At 41.2% G+C, this 23,256-nt stretch overlaps 1 protein-coding gene across 1 annotated transcript in view; it reads right to left on the bottom strand.

Annotated features, from left to right (window-relative positions):
* Positions 1-620: 620 nt before the first annotated feature.
* Positions 621-23,256, bottom strand: part of LOC311495953 (copine-8-like) — a gene marked incomplete at its 3' end in the record, with an annotated part of 75,460 nt that continues 52,824 nt past the window's right edge. Inside the window, exons 8-20 of the mRNA XM_084555636.1 lie at positions 21,343-21,446; positions 20,615-20,719; positions 19,603-19,644; positions 18,709-18,784; positions 15,133-15,189; positions 12,349-12,410; positions 12,031-12,077; positions 9,801-9,982; positions 6,158-6,285; positions 3,450-3,552; positions 1,805-1,862; positions 1,010-1,083; positions 621-833 (exon numbers count right to left, since the gene is read on the bottom strand). Of these exons, the coding sequence (XP_084411762.1) occupies positions 621-833; positions 1,010-1,083; positions 1,805-1,862; positions 3,450-3,552; positions 6,158-6,285; positions 9,801-9,982; positions 12,031-12,077; positions 12,349-12,410; positions 15,133-15,189; positions 18,709-18,784; positions 19,603-19,644; positions 20,615-20,719; positions 21,343-21,446 (1,251 nt within the window). The remainder of the gene's footprint in view (positions 834-1,009; positions 1,084-1,804; positions 1,863-3,449; positions 3,553-6,157; positions 6,286-9,800; positions 9,983-12,030; positions 12,078-12,348; positions 12,411-15,132; positions 15,190-18,708; positions 18,785-19,602; positions 19,645-20,614; positions 20,720-21,342; positions 21,447-23,256) is intronic.

The raw sequence follows: 23,256 nt of genomic DNA, 5'->3' as shown, positions 1-23,256 counted from the left end.
GGACAACAGTGCATGCTTCTCTTAAACTAGCACATGCTTCATTTAGTTAAAAAAAAAAACATTTACACTCTGCAATGTGGCACAAGGGCCTAAATGTTTTTGTACAAAGTCATAACCCCCTGTTTCTGCAGCCGAAAAATAGTAATCTGAAAAGTTTTCACATTGATTGGTATAAATTTCATCCTGAAAAAAATCTCCACTCCAGTCCCTAATATTGTAAACATTGAGATATCAAGAGACATGATTTTGTGAAAGGTAGAGGAAGTGGAAATAGCAAGCAGATGAACAGTGTTCTGAAACGGAGCCTCCTCAGACTTTAGCGTTTCAGTCTGCCTGCTGTGAGTGGTCATTTCCCGTCCTGTTCACGCTTCCTGATGCGGTTAGGTGATCTCAGAACGTCACCACGACTCTTCAAAACCCCATCTTGGTTCACGCAAGTCCGCCCTTCTAAAACGTTTACCTGCATCACTGTTCACCGCCAAAGTGCAACATGAGAGAGCAGGCGAAGTTTGCCATGTGCTCGTAAGCTTCCAGTGAAGAGAAGCAAGAAGAAGAAGTTGAGAGAGGAGAGCAGAGGCCAGTTGAGATGGCTGACCGGCGTTGAGGTGAGGCCTTGGCTTTTAGATTCGGCTTACCCGTCTGGTGAGGAGGGGGTGGATAGCTGGTGGTGGACAGGGGGTGTAAGGAGGTGGCAAGGGGCCAGGTTTGATCCCTCGGGTCCTCATGTAGGACAGGAACTGGTCAGGGATTTCGGCTAGGACTTCTTTAGCCAGGCGAGCCATGCTGAGGATGTGGTTCCCTCGTCGGTCGATGTAGTCTCTGAAAGGAACAAACTGAAAGGGGAGAGGAGAGGAAACAAGACAGGCAGTTAAAAAAAATGGCAAACTCGGAACAAGAGCACAACAGCGGGTCAAACACCATGACCTTTCCACATTAATCATAAACCCCACATTTGTCTGGAAACATTGTGCTGAGTGAACAGCCTCAAGTCTCCGGGGATATCGCCTACCTGAACAATGTCCCTCTCTGCGTACCGTCCCTGGGATGAGATCCTCTCTTCGTCCCCGTCCAGTTCGATCATTTCTGAGGAGGGAAGCACATCAGTCACGCCCTGTCAGGGGACTTGAACAGCCATGCCAAAGCTACGGTGAGCAAACACGACACGCGGTTAGCGCGCTTCAATCTGCCGGGGCCATTAGCGTGCCACTGGCTTGCGTTTCCCGCGGAACGAGAACACAGAATCTGCATCGCTGAGCGTGAAGCCATGTGGATGCAAGTTCCACATAACTGTGCACAAAGGGGAAACACGCGAGAATGTGTGTACGCAGAGCCGGCGATGGGAACCACAGGGACATTATGCACACTGTCTTCATAAGCGTGATAATCGTTGAAACCTATTGACTGTGCAGGCTCACTGCTCAGCGCGAGTGAGCGCGTTTCTCCGGAGGACTGCTGTGCGAATTGTAAACTTGAATGTCAGGAGGGTGGTGAGTAATGTGGCCAACAGCCATTAAAAAAAAAAAAAAAAAAAAGAAGAAGACAATAAAGCCCTACCTCTGGCCTGACAAATGGGTGTTTTCACATCTACCTCAGCTTCCGTGGAGGAGGAGAGGAAAAATCAAGGGGAAGGAAAGTGGGGGAGTGAAGTAAAGAAAAGCTGCGCAAGGGAGGGCTGAACCATGTGGGAGATGAGATAGGAGGGAGAACGAAGGTTGAAGCCAAATGATTACGGCACGCTAAACACACACACACACACACCTACACACACACACACACGCATGCACGTGATCTTCACCCTGCTTACCATCAAATTCCGCTGGTCCAACCCCGACTATTATAATTGACATGGGCAGAGACGCGGCCTGCAAAGGGAGGAAAGGGACAGAATAAGCACATCAAAGGCGGGGAAGAAGCAGTGTTCATCCTTTTCACCATTTGCTATCTTAAACCCCGCAGGCTGTCAGTGAAAGACCCCCGCAAATGACTAACTGTATCTTACAGTAAGCGTAAGAATCCACGGAGGGGAAGCTCAATGGAAAAAATTCAATGCCGTTGTTAAGACAGACGGGGCTCGTCCTATTCCTTCTGCCCTGTGGAGCTTGTCTCTGTAAAGCCTCTTGTCCGGGGCAGTTCTACAGTTTCTAATTTCATGCATCTACAACTTTGCCTAAATCTCCCAGAGCTTGACAGTTTAAAAATGACTCCCATTTACATCTTCCTGTGCCCTGAGCTTCAGCTGAACTGCCGCCCTGCAACGCAATATTGTTTATTAAATCTGAGTGGAGTGGGACAGCGAGGTACAGTTGGCGTGATGAATGATGAATGAAGGTTTTCCAATATTTCATAACTTCCCGTGGTTATTGGATAAACGCCCAAACTGCTCGAGATATGAGGGGCACGGATCCACCGTGGGCTAGTAAATAATTGCTCTCTCGAATCTTAACTTACAATAACATTACATCACGAGGGGGCGTGGGGGAGGAAGGGGGAGGCCGGACGCGTGGTGAGCGGAGCTGTGCAGAGCGGAGCAACAAAGCGCAGGCAGCGGAGGTCCAAAATACACGCGCTCGCCCAAAATTGTTACACACATTAACCGTGATCACTCTAATTAGAAAGCGGAGTTATTAGAGCTGAACGTGGCGGGGATTGGAGGGAGCGAGGGGTGGGGGTGACTATGCTGACCCCCCTCCCCCTCCCCTTTTCCACTCACTTCCCTCATTAGTGGAGATGAGAGAGAAGCACTAAAAGGCAAAGACAGCATGTGCGCTGCCGCTGATACTCTCTCCCTTTCATATTGCGCGTTTGCTGGTTTATTAGGATCTCCGTTGACTTAATCATAGCTGGACCTCCAGGCTCCCTCGCATGTTTAATAGTACATGAACTGAACGTAGTGCTCTGTGGATCATTTCTGTTCCAGGTCTTTACACTCTGGAGTCGTTCCAGATCTCTGGAAGCTTACCAGCATTATTCCAACTCCGAACATCAGCAGGCCTAATATCCTCAACGGCTTTCGGCATATGGTGTTAACTTCACTAACAATAAAAAAAACTCTCTGAGAATATTGTGAAAGCAGAAATGATGGGTGTAGGTGGATCGATGTAGTTTGCGTATGAGCCTGGGAGAGGGGTTGATGATCTATTCTGAACGTGTTTGTACGCGGCCATCCAGAACGACAAGGCAAATCAGATAACATTATGCCTTTAACGCGATACAACCTCACATGCTACTATTTCCATTTAGATCATGAACCTATTAGGTGGATCATCAGTTTTCTCACTAGCAGAACTCAGATAGCAGTCATTAGTGGTTGTAGATCTGAACCAGTGTTAACTGGCTCACAGCAGGGTTGTGTTTTCTCCCCCTCACTTGAACAAACATGTGCGCGGCATTTTGTCTTCCAAGCAGGCATACAGAGAGAGACAGAACTGAAACGTGACGTGGTACTGTACATTGACTATGGACTCCTTGGTCTGTGCCATGTCCGTGATCACGCCGTCAGAGATGATGAGCAGGATGAAGTACTGTGAGCCGTCCATCACTGCCGACGCATACCTGGCAGAGACGAGAGGGGAAACGAGAGAGAGGGTAAACGAACCAAGAGTTAAAAACCAGACGCAAACTGGTGAAAAGCCTGAACTTCTCCATCATGCCACACTTTAAACACTTCATCTGTATTAAAGCTTCATTTCAGTTCATTTACCATCTTCTCCGCTGACCAGTTAATTTACTCATGGGGAGAAAGTATATGAACGTGTGATATTAAATTGCCATTTTACTCAAACTCATAGTAGGTTATTACCCCTCAGAGATCAATAAAATTAGAATCACATCTTGTTGAAGATGAATGGTCTAATTACAAGTAATGTCAAACAGTATGTTACCTAAAATGTAAAATAAGCATTTATTTTGTTATCGGCTGCACAATTCTTGAAATGTTCTTGGTACAAAGTGCAGTTCAGTATAATTACACTCACTTGGGAGTTAATCAGGTACACTAGTGAAAATAAATGCATCTAATATAACAGTCCAGCTGTAAATCTTAACTTCATGAAAGTTTCAAGATTCGTTTCAAATAACTTGGGAGAGCTGTTGATTCAACGGTGTGGTTTGTAGTACTATTGAATTGTTTTGTGTTGTACCGACACATGTTGCTGTTATTTTGGCAATCCTATTTTAGTCAGTGGGCTAGGCTAAGTAACAGAAACACTTTAGTGTTTAATTCAGTCCAGTTGAATCACCACCTCTCTGATGCTGTTTCAACATAAACTGAACATGAGAACAGGCAAAAAGGGATTAAGAACTGGCTTATTAGAATGCAATCCTTCTCACTAGTGTACCTAATGAACTGGAAAGAGAGTGTATTTCAGTAATGGTAGAGTGGTTTTCATTTAAAACGGTCAATTCTCAATCCAAAAGCTTTTTCATTCTTTATTTATGCAGGATATCTCTGGTGTTTGTAAGACATCTGGCGACAGCATTAAAAGTTAATAATAGAACATTAACAATTCACACCGATCAGGCATGTCATTATGACCTAATATTGTGTCAGTCTCCCTTGTGCCTCCAAAACAGTTGTGACTCATCAGAGAATGGACATGGGCCTTCTGAGGGTGTCCTGTGGTGTCTGGCAACAGAATGTTATTAGTGGGGGCCTTTGGGTCCTATGGGTTGAGGGGAGGGGCTTCTGTGTTTCATCCCACAGACACTTGATCGGTTTAGGATCTAGTGAATTTGGAGGTCAGGTCAACACCTTGTGCTGTTCTTCATGATTTTTGAGTTGTTCCTAAACCGTCTTTGTGTGTGTGCCTGTGTCAGGCTGCATCCTGCTGGGGATGGCTGCTGCCATCAAGGAGTGTCATTGCTATGGGGTGGGGGTGCCTGGTCTGGTCTAGGTGGGTGCTACATGTCTAAGTAACATCCACATGAATGCCAGGTCCAAAAGTTTCCCAGCAGAACACTGAATTGTCACAAGGTGGTCAACACTATCTGCTTCTCCTGGTAGTGGTCATAATGTTGGTCGGTGTAGATCAGTATGTACTATCTATGAAGAACATCCTGATGAAGCTCACACCTATTACACTGATGTAAAATTATTATTGTGAATTATGGTTTATGAAATAAACTCACTGTTGTTGGTGTAGCTCTAGTTTCTAACTCCCAGTGGTTACATAAAGGGTTAAATGTTTGATGTGATGCTGCAGGACATTGCTTTCAGAGTGCACTGTATGTTTAACAGCCCTCTTACGCAAAACAGTCAAGCGATTAGGAATTTGACGTGACTTGGTGTCACTTTTTTAAGCAACGTCTTCCCGGGTTTTAGTCAGATGGTCCACAGAAGTGAGCGCTGAACAATGCAGCTATTCTTGGGCTGAGTGGGCGGACGGTGCTCGCAGAGAAAGATGGGATTTGAAAGCAGATGATGAAAGGTGGGAGAAGTGCTTGTTACAGTCAGTCTTGAGGATCATGAGACAAGATCTGGCGATATGAGACGTCAGGTGGGAGTTGGAAAATACTGTACTACAAAACAGCCCCAAACTTTTCATCAGTGAGTGCTTGTGTAAATTGGGTGAGTGCTGGTGACAGTTTCTCTTAGCATCTGCTAGAAGTGTAAATTATTTGTTTGAAGCTTTTGAAACAGTGGAAGAACAGCTTCTTGCCATTGTTGCTCCAATAAAAATGTAACTGAACTGTGCTGAAGGGCCCATATGCTGAAGCAGCAGTACATATTTTGTTCTGGTGTCTATAGGGATTCATTTACTGTTTATCTGTGAAACGGTGGGAGGTGTGACATTTACTGTTATTCACGGTGCCGTTTCATGGGGATGTTATTTTTACATTTTCTTGGTTCTTTGTGCAGCATCTCAAGGCGGCTGATCATCTATCATGCTAACCAATCTCAAGCACTATCATGACCAGCGTGCACACCAACGCCGCAGGCATTGATTCCGCTTATTGTTCTCATTAGCACTTTTGTTTGAATGTCCTCCCTTCGCTTCACAAATCACTGCACAGCGGCCCACGCGCACAGCGGGAAATTCACCGAAGCTGATTGATCTAATAGGAATTTTTTCCTTCCGAGCTGTTACCGTATGCAATGACGTTTGCACGTGCCGGCCCACGGGTTCCACATCCCTCGCCGTGATTATAGTGGACCTACCTGGCCACATGGTTGATAACAGGGGAGAAGTGGGTGGGTCCGTAGAGACGCACGGACTTGAGACTCTGGTAATAGGCCTCCATCACCCCCTCGATTCCATTGCAGTATGGGTTCTGTGGATTACCATTCTGCACAAAAGAAGAAACACAAACACAGGAATGAGTAAAGAATTAGATATGACAGCTTTTAAATATTTTTCTTAAGCACAAAGGTTCATTTTAGCAATATATAATTAATCAGAATTCACAATGGTCACCTTTTTATGGTATATTAAAGTGTATATTTCTTATGTAACCTTGAACAAAGTTTATATTAAGAGTTAACTCCAAATACAAAGCATCTCTTTGTCTACTAATCCCTGTGTCAGTTGAAATTCTGACTCATAGATAAAATTTGCATCGAGTGTCTCTTAACAGATGCAATACAGTTCAAGTGTTTTGTTGTTGTTCTTGTGTGCTATGGTAAATCACAAGATATTAGTTTATTTATCTTGATTATACTTTTAAGCCACTTCTAGGACTCAACCAAAAGGATTTTGTTTTCAAGCTCTGCTGTTTTGTTTGCATTAATTTATCCTCAGTCACCTTCTTCCTTTAGGTGTTTTAAACCCCACGGACTAACAGTTTATACGCAGTGTCACCTTCATTGATTTAATGTCAACCGGGGAACATTCTGAAAAATGTGTTAAATGTATTCAAGGGTGGTCAGAGCGTCTCTCTTACATTAGATTTCTGCCAGACACGCAGGACCTGCGTGCGCTAACACTATATATCAGTGTTAAAATGAAATTGAACCTACTGAAGTTTGTTTTGATTTTCCGAGACAACGTAGCTAGAAGGAATAATAAGATGAGTATCATTCTAAAGGAGAAAAATACATGAAATACTTTGTCCCCCCCCCCGACCCTTAACAGGAATAAGCGGGTACAGAAGATGAATGAATGAATGAATGAATGAATGAACTTTGCTCCTCCTTTATGAGGAAAAGGGCTGGGTTTGCAATTCATTTTCAAAACGGACATGTTTTGCATGCAAACTGAAGGATAATAGGATTACAAGCAGGCATACAGAGAGGCATCAAAAAAGGCCACCCAGGGGCAAAACATCAATAGTACTCAAATATTGCAAAAAATAAAAATAAAAAATTACCTAGTGTAAGAGACACTAAAGGGCTGTATGCAAAATCGGCACATATTTTACGGAAATGTCGACAGTTTAATTCTTCTGTTGTGGCATTTTTGTGGAGAATATCCTGAAGCAATTCATTTCACATTTTAAACTCTGCGCTAGAGGTTGTAAAAAGACAAAATGTAATGATAATTCATCTTGGAATGGCTTTGTCTAATAGAGGCCCATCCGCTGGCTTCTAAATCACACTCCTGTTCAAGTATATGGAACCAAAGTCATAGTAATGCTTTCTCCCACATTCTTTAAATGACATCCAAATCGATGTGCGGCTGACTGGTTTGAAAAGGAAAGTTGCAGAAGATAAATAATGCGTTATTTAGGCTACCCATATGTTTTGGGCTATTGTAATTACCTCAGCGAGAAACCATCTTGACTAACTCTGCTTGGTCACCCATGAGTATGAACGGCGCACATGAGACTACTTTGGTTTGTAAATGGAGCTTACATAATTACTGAGATTCAGTGGTGGCCTTCTCCCACCGCGGCTACACAGCTGTAGCCTTCCTCTTTAAGAGCTGACTAAGTTGAATCCTTAATGGTTAGATTAATGCATATGTGCCTTGTCTCAAGGTTCAGTGCTTCTGGGGAAGCTGTTACCCAGCGTTGAGCAGCTGTAATGGCTGTAAATGCCTCTGGAGAAACATCTGGAGGTCAGACTAGACGACAACAAGGATTATGGATGGCTGAGGAGTGGTCAGGATGCAAAGAGCCCTGGACTGCTTGACATTGTCAGAGTGGTATGGAGGGATGGATGGATGAGAAAGTTAAAACACTGGATGCTAATAGCGATAAATGACGGACACAGATAATCCTTCCCCATTGTGCGCTGTTTGTGCTTCTCGTATGTTGGTAAAACTTTCATGAAGAAATAACTGGTTCTATCATTGTTACGCCATCAGAACTAAGATTGGCATTACACGGCAAATAAATAAAAGAAATCTGGTGTGTTCATGCAGCTAAAGTGGCTTGTTTCCTGCCAAAAACTAAACAACTGATTTGCTTGCGTGTGCAATCAGGTTGGATGCATTTGTTCATGTTTTTGAACAGCAGCTCTCACCATCCACCAACACACTTTTGTCTGTAATTGGTCACGTGCACATAAAAGTGTCTGTTGGCATGTTGTATTTTTCAAATATCATTTTGTTTTTTTTTTGTTTTTTTTTAAATAAACAGAACCACGACAGGAGCAAAACAACTGGTCGGTGGCAAATTTTTCGATCCATAAAGTGAGTAAAAAGAATCATTATGCAGGAAGTGCAGGTGAAAATGTTGGGTTTGCCGTTCTTGGTCTATTTAATGAAATTCTCTTTGATTTCAAAGGGATTCAACACTCCGCAACAGGAACAGGATCTCTTTCTGTATGTCAAATCCAATATTTTTTGATGAATGCTTTTGGGAACTTTATTTTTCATCCATATAAACTTTTAGTTTGGGATCAGGCTGAAGAAATACTGTTCATGTAAGCCGGGAGTTGAGACGCTTGCTGCTCGTGACTTTTGATCAGTCACTATGATCAGGCCTAAATTATAATCTGTCTGGTACTTTTGTTTCTGACCAAGTTCCTGCAAACCTGATTTGTGATTTGTGCTCACTGATATTTAACAAATGTTAGCAGACTAACTGATTACAAAACGGTGGTAAAGAGGAAATCTACTAAACTTTAACATTTTAGGATTTTGAACACATTAGCACCTTAGCCTTAAAGAAAGGATGTCCCTATATACAGACTCAAATAGTTGAGTTATAATTTGTTTTCCATGTGTTCATATCACTCAAAAATATGCATCTAATTCAATTCAGGTTTGAGTCAAATATTTAAAAAATAGTATTACACACACAAATAAGGGCTAAAATGTGTTTGAAACCGGCCCATCAGAAAGTCTTATCTTGCCTGCGGCATGAATTTGCAAAGTGCGAAAATTATGGAGAAGACTAACAGTATTGATGAAGGTTCATGAAGTAAAGAGAATGTCCTATGTTCAACATGGTTCCTGAACACACCAGGTGTCGGTCTGTTTTATTTTTCTGAAAAAATTTCAGATAGTTCATTAAATGTTAACATTTTCATTATATACATGTACTTCTTTGCACTAAAACAAAGGGAAAAAGTTGGAGGTGTGGTTATTTCTAGGTTAATATGCTATTATGTTACTGTTCCCGGCCACTTGAAATCAAACTGAGCTATATGTGGCCCTAAAATACTAAAATAAGTTTGGATTTTATTACTTTTCATCCTCACTTCAAGAAAGTTTTGAGCTGTTTCTGACCTGGTGGAGGCCTCGGAAACACTGACAGATCATAGTGGTAATGGAACAAACGAATGGTCTGATATTTGTAGACAAACGCGGATAAATTCAAATGTTTGTACACCAAAAATTGATAAATGTAGAGATAAAAGATCAGAGGGTTTGTGTAAATGTATGAAGAGTTGGATGTTAAGAAGGTGGCTGCCTCACCAGGGCAAACTCATGCGACACCCGTCCGTCCGGTGGAAGCTTGGCACCAAAGCCCAGAGCCGGAAACATCTTGTCACTGTCGTAGTCCTGGATGATCTCTCCTACGGCCCGCAGCGCCATGGCGTAGTCGTTCAGTTGGTACGGGCTCATGTAATGAAGTGAGGTGGGCTGGGAAGGATTGCCTGGGACCCGAATGGTTCAGCACAATAAAACACACACATCAGCGTCATACTGTAATTATACACGCTTCTCCTGGGCTGTGAGTCATATTAAAATAAAAAGCAGGGGAGTGGGTGAAAGGGGTTAAATCGCACACTGGAGTTTTAATTACACAAACATTTCTCCAAGGCACAGCTGCACTGGAGGCACAAATAGTCTCAGTGGTTCCCAAAAAACACAGGGGTTAATGTGAGTTAATACAGTATTCCAAAATATGTAAGTGACAAGAAAGCCACTGTTGCCAACACTTGAGAGACTTGAAATCTTGAGCTATCCAGACCCTAAGCTGAATTTGTGAATGGACTAAAAATGTGATTCAGAGCTGATGCATGACAGTGGCCTGATAAAACATGTTTTAAAATGAAAATAAATCTATTTTCTTCACTTCTTTTAAGAATTAAAATTCAACCAAACTATGATAAACTAGGAAAGACTCATCAATCAATCAAGCCCAGCTTTAATCTGTCCGTTCTGTATTTGAAGCATTAGGAGGCGAGTGAGAACTGATAAAAATAAACACATAAAAAGTGAATCAAACTACTCATAACACAAAGATGATGGTGAAAGATAAGTCAGAACCAACGCTATTTTAGTTTGTCTCTAAATACTTCTGAGCTCTGTCTGTAGCGCGCAGCCCCAAGCCCAGTGGTTATTTCTGATAATGTCAATCTTTAAAAATGGGTCATGAACATATAGTTTTATTTTGGAAAAAGCTCAGTAATGTCCTTAAATAGCTGGACACAGCAAATGTCGCTCAAGCAGGAGTTAAATTGTATATTTCTCAGCTGTGGATTGGTGCTGATAACGGCAGGAGGATGTATGTGGATGTGAATTCAGATAACCTAGTGTGTGTGTGTTCATGGACACGAAGAAACGTGTCACATAGTGCAAAAGTGGAAAGTCAAAAACTAGAAGCAAGACCAACTCGCCTGCCCACAAATGTTGGTCTGGAAACTCTCTGTTGGGAACTGATTATGCTCCAGCTAAGATCTGAAGATCTGGGTCAACTGTCTTTATGAGATGATGGTGAGTAACAGTGATGTAGTCTTACACGTCATCTTTACGCCATAGAGTTGAATTAGTTTACAACAAAATGGCTCTGATTGGGTTGGAGGATTAACCAGCAGCGTGCAGCGGTACTTTTGACTTGGAATCGATTCAATTAGCCCCATAATGAAATCCAAATAGAGTGTTACCAGACTCTTACTCTGATGAGAACTGCGTCTGACTGCACCAGGCTGGCTCACTGATGTATTTTTGCTAATTATCAGACCTCATCAAAGCTTTACGCCACAGACAAATGACATATTATGAGGCTGAAGTTAAAAAGAGGGGGGAAAACAAATGAGGAAAACAAATCTGCTTCGTACAATATTATAAAGAAATGTTATCTTATCTTATGCAGATATGGAATTATTTGAGTCATCCATTTCTCTTGGGATATATAGATACAAAATTATATAACCTACATTAACTCACTAAATCATGAGAACTACAATGAGAACATCACTCATTTTAGACTTAGACTTAGATAAACTTTATTCATCCACAAGGGAAATTGCTTGGTGTGATTGCTTGATCTGTGATTAAGTTCACTGTGCTGAATGGCTAATTTCGTTTGTTTGTCGTTGAATTGCAGTGTGGTTTACCTGTGGGGCCTCATAAGCCCTCACTATGATCAGGGCTGGAAATGGAATTTGAATGTGGGTGTAATGACTATCTCTCTACGCTGAGGAATAAACTTCACACAGCGTGGCGAGCACAGAGCATCACACTGAGCTCAGAAGTTTAAAGCCGGGAGATAATGTTCTAACAATCGTCCAACTTTTTTGCTGCTTTATCTTTTCCCTCTGTAGTTGAATTTAGGCTGAAGTGTCATTAGACTAAGTCAAAGCGACTGATAATACATCCCTTAAGAGTTCACTTCATATAAAGATCTGATTACAAAGTTTTATCTGTTCGATACACTGATGGGATTTTATTAATAAGACAGACGCTTTGAAACACTTACCATTTGATGCCGTGAAATCAATTGCCACCGTGAAATTAATCTGAGTCCTACAAAAGAAAAATAAATCATGTATGTAGAAACATGGGACCATCAATCATGTCAGATTATACCACAGTACGTTTCAAAGCATGCAACGGCGAGCAATTAAACAGCAGGTTATCGGCAGCTGTCTCTCTTAATATTGCAGCTGAGAGATAACTCGGCGCATTAATCCTCTCAGCTGAGTCTCTGCAGAGTCTACACCGCTAACTGCAAGGATTTAATGAGAGTAATGCCGAAGCATGATCTAGTGCTATCAGCTAATGTGAACGAACTTACCCGCCTCTGATGTAGTCCAAGAAGGACAGCTCAGTGTCCACCAGGCAAGACAGGAGGGTGACCTGTCGGTCAGACAAGTGTGGGAATTAAACAAGAATCCTTTTTTTGCAGCGTGAGCAGAATCTGTTAATGTAACACTCGATTTTCCAGAATACACGTTTTAAACCACTCATCATGTACAAGTACAAGCATGTTAAAAGGGGATCAGACTGATTAGGAAGGCTGTTTTTTTTGGTTTTGGTATGGTCCCACTGTATTTCATGCTGTTGTGCAACTCTGACATACGTACATGCTGAACTGAAAAGAAATTATAGATACATACAAACATGAGCTGTTACGATGTTCATGTAATTGTTTGGATCCAGATTCAAGGGAAAATGTCAAAACAAATTATCTGTAGAAAACAAGTGTTGCTAGTTTGAAACTAATTTGAAACTAGTTTCTGGGTGTTGCATTACTGTTCAGACAAAACAAGCATTAGATCCACAGCACCAATATGAATGAGTATGAATAAAAGTAGTATAAAAAAGAAGAAGGTTGCATAGGCAGTAGTGTTAGGTAAATAAAAATAATACAATTAATTTCAGTAAGTGAATACATGTGTAGAAATGCAAACAAATAACTAATTTGACTAAGAAGAAATACAATAGAGTATTTGGAAGTTTGGAAATTTAGTTAGATGCAGATGGATGTGGTGAGTACCTTAGTACAGGCATTAAAGGTATTACTAAAGAACAGTGAAGGTGAAGAAAAAGGTTACAAAGAGCTGGCAAATTTAATGAACTTTTGAAGAGGAGCGTCTTAATATATCCATGGGTAGCCTACTAAGGAGCATCCTTAATGAAGTGGGGAAGTTATGATAAATGTTACTTTTTTTTTTATTTTAGGACATTTTATGACAGTTTTCATTGCCAGTTTTAAGTTAGTGTGTTAATAGCATGTTAACACAAATTCCGTTTTGAATGAGAATTTTTCCAACACAAGTGCGTTCTGTTATTATGACCTCAACCCTCCCCGTAGTTTGGGAAATGTGGAAGCACTCTGAAAAGCAAGCAGAGTCTGAAGTGCGGTTGTAGTACATCATTTTACCATGCAGAGGGAAGTAACACAACCTGTAAATGGTAAATGGTAAATAGTAAATGGCCTTGCTTTTATATATCGCTTTTCTACCTATTGGTACTCAGAGCGCTTTACAGTCACAGATGCATCTACCCATTCACTCACACAAGCACACACGCACTGACACACCAGTGCCACACTGGGAGCAACTGGAGGTTCAGTGTCTTGCTCAAGGACACTTTGGCATATGCACATTCTGGGGATCGAACCACTAACCCTCTGGTTCATGGACAACCAGCTCTACCTACTCACCTGTGGCATCAAAATTCCAACCTCTATCTGTACTTTCTTGTACTTGTGCTAATGGCAATACGGTCTATTCTGTTTTGTCAAAACTGCCCAAAATCCCTAATAAAGAAGAAAAAGCAAGCATAAACAAATGAGCAATGGATAAAGAATCAGGTATTTTGAACGGCAAGTTCAGCTTCAAAGTCCTGCCAGATGGTTACGAGACCAAAGTTATCAGCATTCAGATTCAGAAAACTTTATTTGTCCCCGGGGGGCAATTGAAGGCGCAAAAAATAGAACAATACACAGAGGATGTAAACATGGCTGTATGAATAAAGTGCAGACAGGGTAAGTGTAAAGTGTGTTTGCTGTTGATGTGAACTGAGTTATGAGCTCAGCAAGGAGCTGAGACCTCTAAAAGAGTGATAAAGACTTGAAAAAGATCTCTTCCAGGTATATTTACAATAGATCTAAAAAAAAGTATGATTCATTTGCATTAACTATGGAAATCATTTGATTAATCGCGATTACTCATTTTAAGCAACTGACTGCTCTATAGCAAATGTATAGTTATCATGCAGAAATAAGCACTACATATATAATTTTGTACCTATCTTTCATTGTTCTTGTTGTATTGTATTGCTTTTCCTTTTCCTTTTCTCTTGAAGGGATTCATTTCCCTACCAGAGGTTACACGCATTTTTGTTCTGTATGTTTTTTCCTTCACTGAGAGTAGCAACAGAGGTATAGATGCATACAAGTTTTGCTACAAAGACATCAGATTAACCTCAGCTTCTTAGGGAAACAAGGTGGCACAGTGGTGTAGTGGTTCTGGGGTCCTCTGGGGCCTTTTCGTGCACATGTTCGCCCCGTGCCATGCGTGGGTTTTCGCTCTGGCTTCCTCCCAAAGTCCAAAGACATGCTCATTAAGTTGACTGGTGATTCTAAATTGGCCGTAGGTGTGCATGTGAATGTGAATGGTTGTCTGTCTCTCTGTGTTAGCCCTGTGATAGACTGGAGACCTGTCCAGGGTGTACCCCGCTTCTTGCTCAGTGACAGCTGGGATAGGCTCCAGCCCCCTATCCCCCGCCAGCGACCCTTCCGTTACGGAAAACGAATGAATGAAAGCTGACAACCATATTCTCAGCATAAAGGACAACAAAACATACAAATAGAAACAGAGCAATATAGCTGATGTGACTTAAGAGAGACCAAAAGTAAATAAGATGTGAAACTATCATGCACCTTCTTGACACTATTATCATTTATTATATTGGAACCAGGCATCTAAGGTTAAGAATACATATAAAAACAAATCACAAAAATGGTAGTTGGAATTTGATATTTAGAAGCAAGCTAAAGAGTGTAATAGCAGCCCTGGGGTAATAATGAAAAACACAGCAATAATAATAAAAACATAAACATTTAAAAACTCACCGTTCCTGAGTTTTGGTACTTTTTCTTCTTCTTCCCTTTCTTCTTTGGATTTAGCACCTGCAAACAAATCACGAGTTTGTATAAGCTTTGTCTCAAATGACAGCCAGAGTTTTTGAATCACGTCTTCTTCTTGGTTCAATCAACAAAGACTTTTTTAGCAAAATGACATTATGCTGCTTCCAAAAGAGTCAGACTTTTTTTGGTCAATGTGATATTCAGAGTCTGGATAAAAACCAGAACAGAGCTAACAACGCTGGTGTGAGCTGACGATCAGAGAGCACACTCTCCCTACTATTACACTAAGTGAGAGAGATTGTGCTTGCATTAGCAGCTTTATGACTCTTAACCTTGCTTGCACAGCTGATTGACCAGTCAGTGAGCTGCACTTTAGAGGCATTAGAGGATGGAGCTTAGGTAAATCAATGAGGAATCGGTCCTAGCTCAATCGCATAGACTGTATATCATTGTGCATAGCATCCTGTCCAATAGTTATTGAATAGCCTGTGCTGACCACAACCATAAGGTGGGTTTTCTTTTTCCTTTTTTTTAGATTTGAAATGGATGTAAGTAATCTCAATCAATACAAACAAATGAATAAATATGAGATGATAATATATTCTGAAAAGGGGGAAACAACACTCACATGTGATAAACCCGCCTACAGTGTCGGCTGTGCTTGGACTCTAAACTAGTTCCACATCAAGGGGAGCATCGGTTTTGTGCCTCAGCACATATGTGCCCAGATTATAAATTAAAACAGTGAGGGAATTTCTACTTGCAATGGATCAGTGAGGTGACAAACTCTGACGTACGTATCTCCAAATGTTGCTTGTCATCCATCTTTGGAAATACACAATACTGTGGACTGAATTTTTATTTATTTGTTTTTTGTTTTTGTATGCTTCCTACATTCAGATGTACACTATTTTAGTTTTCCTTTTTTCTGAAGCCGATCCTGTGCTCATATAAGAATGTCACTGCGTGGGCAGCACTACGCCAAGCGTTCCTCTGTATGGTGGCATTTGTTCTGTGATTAAACACAGTGGAGAATTTAATTATGTGCGTGTCTAATCTTCTAGAAGTACACATAAACAAATTATCATACTCAGACAAAATAAAAATAAAAATGATAAAAAACACTGGCTTCTCAGAGACTGAGCATTAGACGAGTCTGTTACATTTACACTGTCTGATTTACTGCACTTATGTAAAGGAGGATCTGGCAAAGACTCACTGAATACGATTTTTTCTCTCTCTTACATTCTGCCTGTATTCTTCAGTTGGTGAATTTCCACTACTTCTTGCTGTAATTCTCTCTGTCACTTCCCACCGGTTTCTGCATGTGTTCCAGGTGCCAATTAACTTTGTGCTTGCTGTAAGTCTTCCATGGTTGCGAAGCCTTGTTATTTACTTAAGGTTGATCTCTCCTTAAACTGCCACAAGTAGCATTCAGAGTATACTTTAGGTACACAGCACAGCTCTCACCTCTATTAACAATTCTGTAGAGGAAATCACATGTGCAGAGAGACATGTATTCTGCAAGAGCCTCACTTTCACGTAATATACCTCTGGTTAACGCCTGACTGATCATAAGGAGGAAATTTTTTTCTACAACCTGGCATTTTTTTTGGCTGCCTTTAGCATTTTTACTGGTGACCTGTGCAGTCTCCTCCAGAGCTTAACCCACATCACAGAGTTCCCTCTGGCTGCTTTAAATGTTTGTAAGTATTTTTTATTTTTTACAGGAGACGAAACAACTTGTCTTTTTCAAAAGGGCTGTTTGAGTTTAGTTCTTTTTTGAGTTACAGTTTGTATTAGGGTCAGGATCAGGCTAGGTCTGGGCAAACCCTTGCGGAATACCAACACTGTGGGGCCATGTTGTCCCTATGGGGCCATTTTTCTGGACCCAACTACTTTTGTTTTACGTTACAAGTTGAACCCCAATTAGCAGCCACATATGGCCTGCAGAAGCCAAATGTCTGGCCTGTGTATTGTCATTATATGTGAAATAACAATGCACAAAATGTAAAATAAAATGCACAATGCTTAGCCAATTGACCTCCACACATAGAACACGCTGGTGTTACAATACATGGTGTCCGTGCAGTTGTATAACTCCCTAAAGCTGCCTCTAGGGGGTGCTTGTGGCCTCTTACTCATTCATTTATGCAAATATGGTCAAATGGCTGAAATCAGGGAAACTGTCAAGTGGGATACCTGTTCCTGAGCCTATGCTCTTTGTTATTTATGTTGTGGGTCATGTGTAACTTTATTGCAATGTAATTCAAATTACGAATTTAAATTTCATAACTCCTTAAGTTGCTACAATTTTTGTTTAACACAGCATTTCCCCCAACTTATCTGCTTTCTGCCTCTGAGCCTGAGCCTGTCATACATCCTCTTGTGCATAACTTTGTTGCGTTATATCAAATGCGGGAGCGCATTGTTGTGATCGTGATTATTTTTTTAGATGATAGATAGATAGATAGACAACTTTATTGATCCCTTTGGGAGGTTCCCGCAGGGAAATTGACATAATGTGTGTTCTGGTCATTTGAGCATGATTAAACATGCCGCCTTTAATATAGCAAAAAAAAAAAAATTTTGGGAACCGCTGATTTAAAAAAACAAATAGAAGCAAAGAGACAACATCAGGAAAACTGGAAAAGGCAGTACTACTTTAACAAAGACAATAACACAAAGATAAAAGCAAATTAAGCGGTTTGCCACAAAAATGTCTAATAATGTGCCTGTCTCTGTTTGTCTTCCATCTCTGCCTCACTTGGCTCTCCTAGAGGTGAATGTGGTTGTAGAGATGCTGCCAATGGCTGTCTCTGTGGAATAGTTGTCTCTTAGGACATTTTGCTGATGGTACACTGTTTAACTGTCAGTGTTTATTGTTACTGATGTAACTGGTGGTACGCAGACATATGTCAGGCCTTTGTAGGAAAGTTGTAGGCATAGTCATCTTTGCCTGAGGGAACTCCTTTCCTGCTGTGTGCCACTGGATGTAGAGCTGTTGTTTGTCTCTGGTCCAGAACATGGTCCACACATTGTGGTTTTGAACTTACTTTGTTTCAAAAACAGGCTTTGTGAACTCCAGGCCTCAATTATTATTATTATTACTACACAACAATTACTGTATACTACTGCTGTTACTAATAATACTGATAGTAGGAGCAGCAAAAACAACATCTCCACATAAAACTACTGTTATTGGCACAATGGAAAAAAAATGTTGTCTTGGCTTGGAGTGCTTCACTATATTCATTCATTCATCTTCTGTAACTGCTTGTCCTCTGAAGGGTTGCGGGGGTGCTGGAGCCTATCCCAGCTGTCATTGGGCGAGAGGTACACCGGTACACCCTTGAAAGGTGCTTCACAATATTAATTAATTGGGGGAACCTGGGTTACAGGTTAGATTTAGGTCAGGGTCGGGCACTTAGTTAAGATAATTAGGTTAGGGTAAGGGGCTAGGCAATGTATTAGGTCAATGCAAAGTCCTTTCAAAGATAAAAGCACGATTCTGTGTGTGTGTGTGTGTGTGTGTGTGCGTGTGTGTGTGAAGAATATCACCTCATATATGTGGAACTGTGACTGGCTTCTGGACATTTCCCTGTAGCTGGTGCTGAACTCGCCGATAAAGTCGTGGCTGTGAAAATCAACACACAGTCACACACGAGTGGGAAAAAAAACGCGCCATGTATTACAGCGAGAGTAGTAAAGCACCGTCAGAACAAGCCATTAATAACTGTACAAACGCCCGCTTGAGAAGGACAGAGTTTACTCATTAATTTGTAATGCATTTACGTCTCCTCAAAGTACAGGAGAATCACTAACAGCCTCCTTGGTTACAAGGAGGTGCCAGCGTAGCAACCAATTTTATAATTTCATGGAGATAATCAGCACAGTTGGAATCAGGGTCAGATATTAATGGGAGCTCAGGGCGAAATGCCCTTGAAATGTCAAAAACCATCTGTGAAATGAACAATGAAGGGACAACACGTGCCCCATAGTGCCAAGAATTCACTTGCTTCAAAAGATAAACACTATCTTTATACCTTCATTGACAGTACAAAGATAGCCGTTGAGAGAGCGCTCAAGCAATATTAATAGTTAATGTATTTTTAAAGAGGCAGGGAGTGTTGTCACACGCAGGGCTCCACAGTGATATTTTTCCACAATATCTGCTCTAACAGTGAAAAACAAGAGTGTGTCTGAGGACAGACATTTTGGAGTGGGATCTGTGACTATAATCCCAAAAGCTCTTCCCTACTTTGCACATATGCTCTGATTTTACCGTTTTTGATATATTACCGACAGTTTTCATTTATTTCATTATTTTTATTTTTTTCGGAGCAGGATCGCTGTGTGACTCTGATTCTTAAACAGCATTTAGATTTAGCAGATCACATTAAATTTAGCTCAGATTAACACTTGAGCATCTGAAAATGAAAACTGATGCCTCACCCTCCATCTCTGTCCCAGTCGTACACCTCCACCTTGATGCTCCTGCAGAGAAAGAGAAGAGGATGGGGGGGAATAAAATTCAAGAAAACAAGAAGCACCACAGATTTAAAGTGTTTCTTCTTAAAGAGCAACTGTCTACTGGAAGGCCACAAGTGTATCAGCTCATGTAAATAAGACAGGGCAGGTGCAGCTTTTATTAGAAGAACATTATTCGTGCAGTATATCGTAGTGATTGGTAAGATGAATAAGATTTATAAACAAGAACTGCAGGGCACTCAGAGAGTACTTTAACTCCACCACTGCTGCCCAGTTCTAAGTCAACTGTATATTAAATTAAAGTATGCTAAAGTATGTGTCTACGTCATCTGAGAACTCAAGACTCATTGCAGGGCTGGTTCTGTGGAGCTCTACAACGACAAACTATTTGTCCTAGCATCAGCTTCTGGGGTGAAAAAAGAAACCGATGGGGAAGTGCCAAAAACTGAAGATTTTCAAATGTCTGCTTGGGTCCAAAATGAGTTTACCTCCAAAACCTCCTTGTTAAAATGCCCAAATTTACAGCAGAACCAAACATGTTTACAGTTTGGTAAAAAAAAAAAAATAGACTTTGTTGGGGAAGTGGTGGAGTCCGGTAATGCTAAGGTGGTTACTGCCAAAGGTGACGTTCTCACAGCTCGCCTTGTCCTAAGTCGATTTGCAGTAACATTTTGAAATGCTGGTTTATAAAACTGAAGCAGTCTTATTTTTTTAGTGCTGTATCTGTAAGCTAGTGGTTGAGCTTGGTGACTGTAAGCACTAAAGGATCAACTCTCAATGTCGCTCTCTTGCTGTTAAATTAAATACAATCAGTGACCTGCTCCACTTCTATTCCTAAGTAGCTTTTAAGCTCAGCTGTAAAAATAGTGTTCAGCAATACTCTTCTCTAAATTCTTTCTGTTCCATATATTATTATCCCTCCGGTATACTGTAGACATTGCCAGTTGTTTGTGTTCTCGGGATTCTCCTACTGTACCTGTCATAGTCTCCATTACAAAGCGCCCTGACAGGAATTTTAAAAGCCTGCCACACTGGATCCAGAGTATTCTTCACCACTTCTGTCTTGTGGCAGATGGTATACCTGTGAGACGTACAAAAAATGTTAACAGTTGACAAATTTGCCTCCAATTTGAAGACAGAACGCCTCCTCTCTTTGTCACTACGGGGAGTGTAAAGTAAAAAGTATTTCATAAAGCTTGACTGAATTGGATGGAATAATGGCATCCTGTTCTTTTCTATGTGGCATCTAGACTGGCTCTTTGTAACCGCCGCGTGCTGCTGTTATACCCTGCAGCTGAACATTTAGGCTGCATCAGTAAATACCCAGCTGCACTAAAAGAGAATGTGTTAAGTGCGAGACGCTGAAGTCTAGTTGAATAAAAGCATCTGCGGGGCAAAGAAACTGCGACCTCCCCACACAGTGTTTTTTTGCTAACTCTATCCCTCCTTCTAGTGCTTTCTCTCATTGAAGCATGGATGGCATATATGAATAAATCGCATATACACAGAGGATTACGTAACACCACGTAGTCTGTTTAGATCTTATATTTTCTGTATAGGAGCTTTTGGAGCATGAACAAACACGCCCAGAGTCTGTATGCATTCCATCATACATGCTGTTAATGTGTAAGGGTAAAATGACATAGCTGCATTTGTTCATTTGTTTTTTCACGCGGAGCACAGGGAATCTGCACGTCAACTTACGATCCGTCTTCGTTACTGCGGTAAAAGACGAGAAATGGATCAGACTTCCCGAAGAAGTCCTTCTTGTCCAGCTTGTTTCCACAAAATTGGAGCATCACCGACTCCTAAAGAAGAGGAAAGGAACCAAAATGCGGACGTTACTGAGGAAATGACACACAATGTGACCTGCTATTCAGGAAAAATAAATAAATAAATAAATAAACATGATGGAAAGTGATAGACCACTTCTCCTCGTTATGTGTCAGTTTACATACAGGATATATTCTGTTTCCCCTCACTGAGTCTTTGTAGCCGCTATCAAATTCATCTCCACCTGCTCCAAAACCAACACTAGAAGATTACATTGAGATTGTCAGGGATAATTCCAGCCTCGAACACTCCTCTGAAACATGCTGTTGGTTTCTCTTAATTAATTTCATTTGTTTCCATGGATGTCTTCATGAAAAATAGATTTCAGCTTGTTCCATTTAGCTCTACAGCGTGGAGAAGATTGTAGATTGTGTAGATTGTACACAATACAAACGCCCTGTACAAAAAGGGCCAGAGTCGCCTTCACCTGCTGAGACGACTGAGGTCCTTTGGAGTGTGCAGGTCACTGCTCAGGACTTTTTATGACTCTGTGGTGGCCTCTGCCATCCTGTATGCAGCGGTCTGCTGGAGCAGTGGGAGCTCAGAGAGGGACAGGAAGAGACTGAACAAGCTGGTCAGACGGGCCAGCTCTGTCCTGGACTGCTATCTGGACTCCATCGAGGAGGTGGGTGAGAAGAGGATGTTAGCCAAGCTGACATCAATCGTGGACAACACCTCTCACCCTCTGCATCAGACTGTAGGGGACCTAAGCAGCTCCTTCAGCAGCAGACTGCTGCATCCACGCAGCAAGAAGTCACGCTACCACAGGTCCTTCATTCCAACCACCTGCTGTACAACACCAGCCTCAAAAATAACCCACGTTTTTGTTTTTTTACAGTCAGTTTGCACAAATAAAATCTGCTTTTTACACAGCCTTACACTGCACGAACCACTACCTCACTGTCTCATAGTTTTTTATAGTTTAGCAATTATTTATTTGTAATTGTAAGTTTCCATCCACCACAATGTACATAGAGAATGTCTTTATATCCCTGTTTTTCTCTATATCTTTTTCAGAGTGTTTGTATTTTTGTATATATTTTTGCCAAATTCCACGCTACTGTGACAAGGAAATTTCCCGTATGTGGGATAAATAAACAATGTCTTATGTCTTAGAACAGTGAGTAAACACACGAACTGAGACATTGACAAATAAAGCTCGAGCTGGTCAGTTCGTCTGACTGCAGCATACATTACAGCACATTTTCTATTGCCAGAAGCAAAACAGAAGTCTCTGTCTGTTTAACAATTGTTCCCACTTCTTCTTGTCTCGCCCGGTCATACTTTGCTACAGAATAACATCTCAGGACCCATGCATTTTGACTTTGAAGGAATGACAAAAAAATGTGAAATTCACAGCTCGTCGCTGCGACCTCTGAAACAAAACATTCACTGTGAAGCGACCCGTCTATCTACATGTGCCAAAAACACAACCAAACAACAAAACTGACCAAGATTGTACTTTTTTCCCCTTTCATTCTTCATATGAACAGACTCACAGTCTGGTTCAGAAAAACATTTCACATGACAGCGATGTCAAACAGTTTGCTGTGTCTTGAACTGAACACCAGCTCTCCTAAACTGAATGAAACCTTGAATAAAAGTTAAGAAACAGGGCCAAAAGAAATAAAGAGAAAACTGTTCAAAACTTTCTACACATCTGTGAAGTGAACATAACATAAAACATGTCGTCTGTTCTGTAATGATGCTTGATGCTTCTTCTGACAGCACTGTAATATATTTAGAAACGTACTTTTAGATGATACACTTAGTTTCCGAATTAAA

The sequence above is a fragment of the Chelon labrosus genome (genome assembly GCF_963514085.1).
Source record: "Chelon labrosus genome assembly, chromosome: 11".
NCBI lineage: Eukaryota > Metazoa > Chordata > Actinopteri > Mugiliformes > Mugilidae > Chelon > Chelon labrosus.
This window is presented reverse-complemented; position numbering and strand designations above follow the sequence as displayed.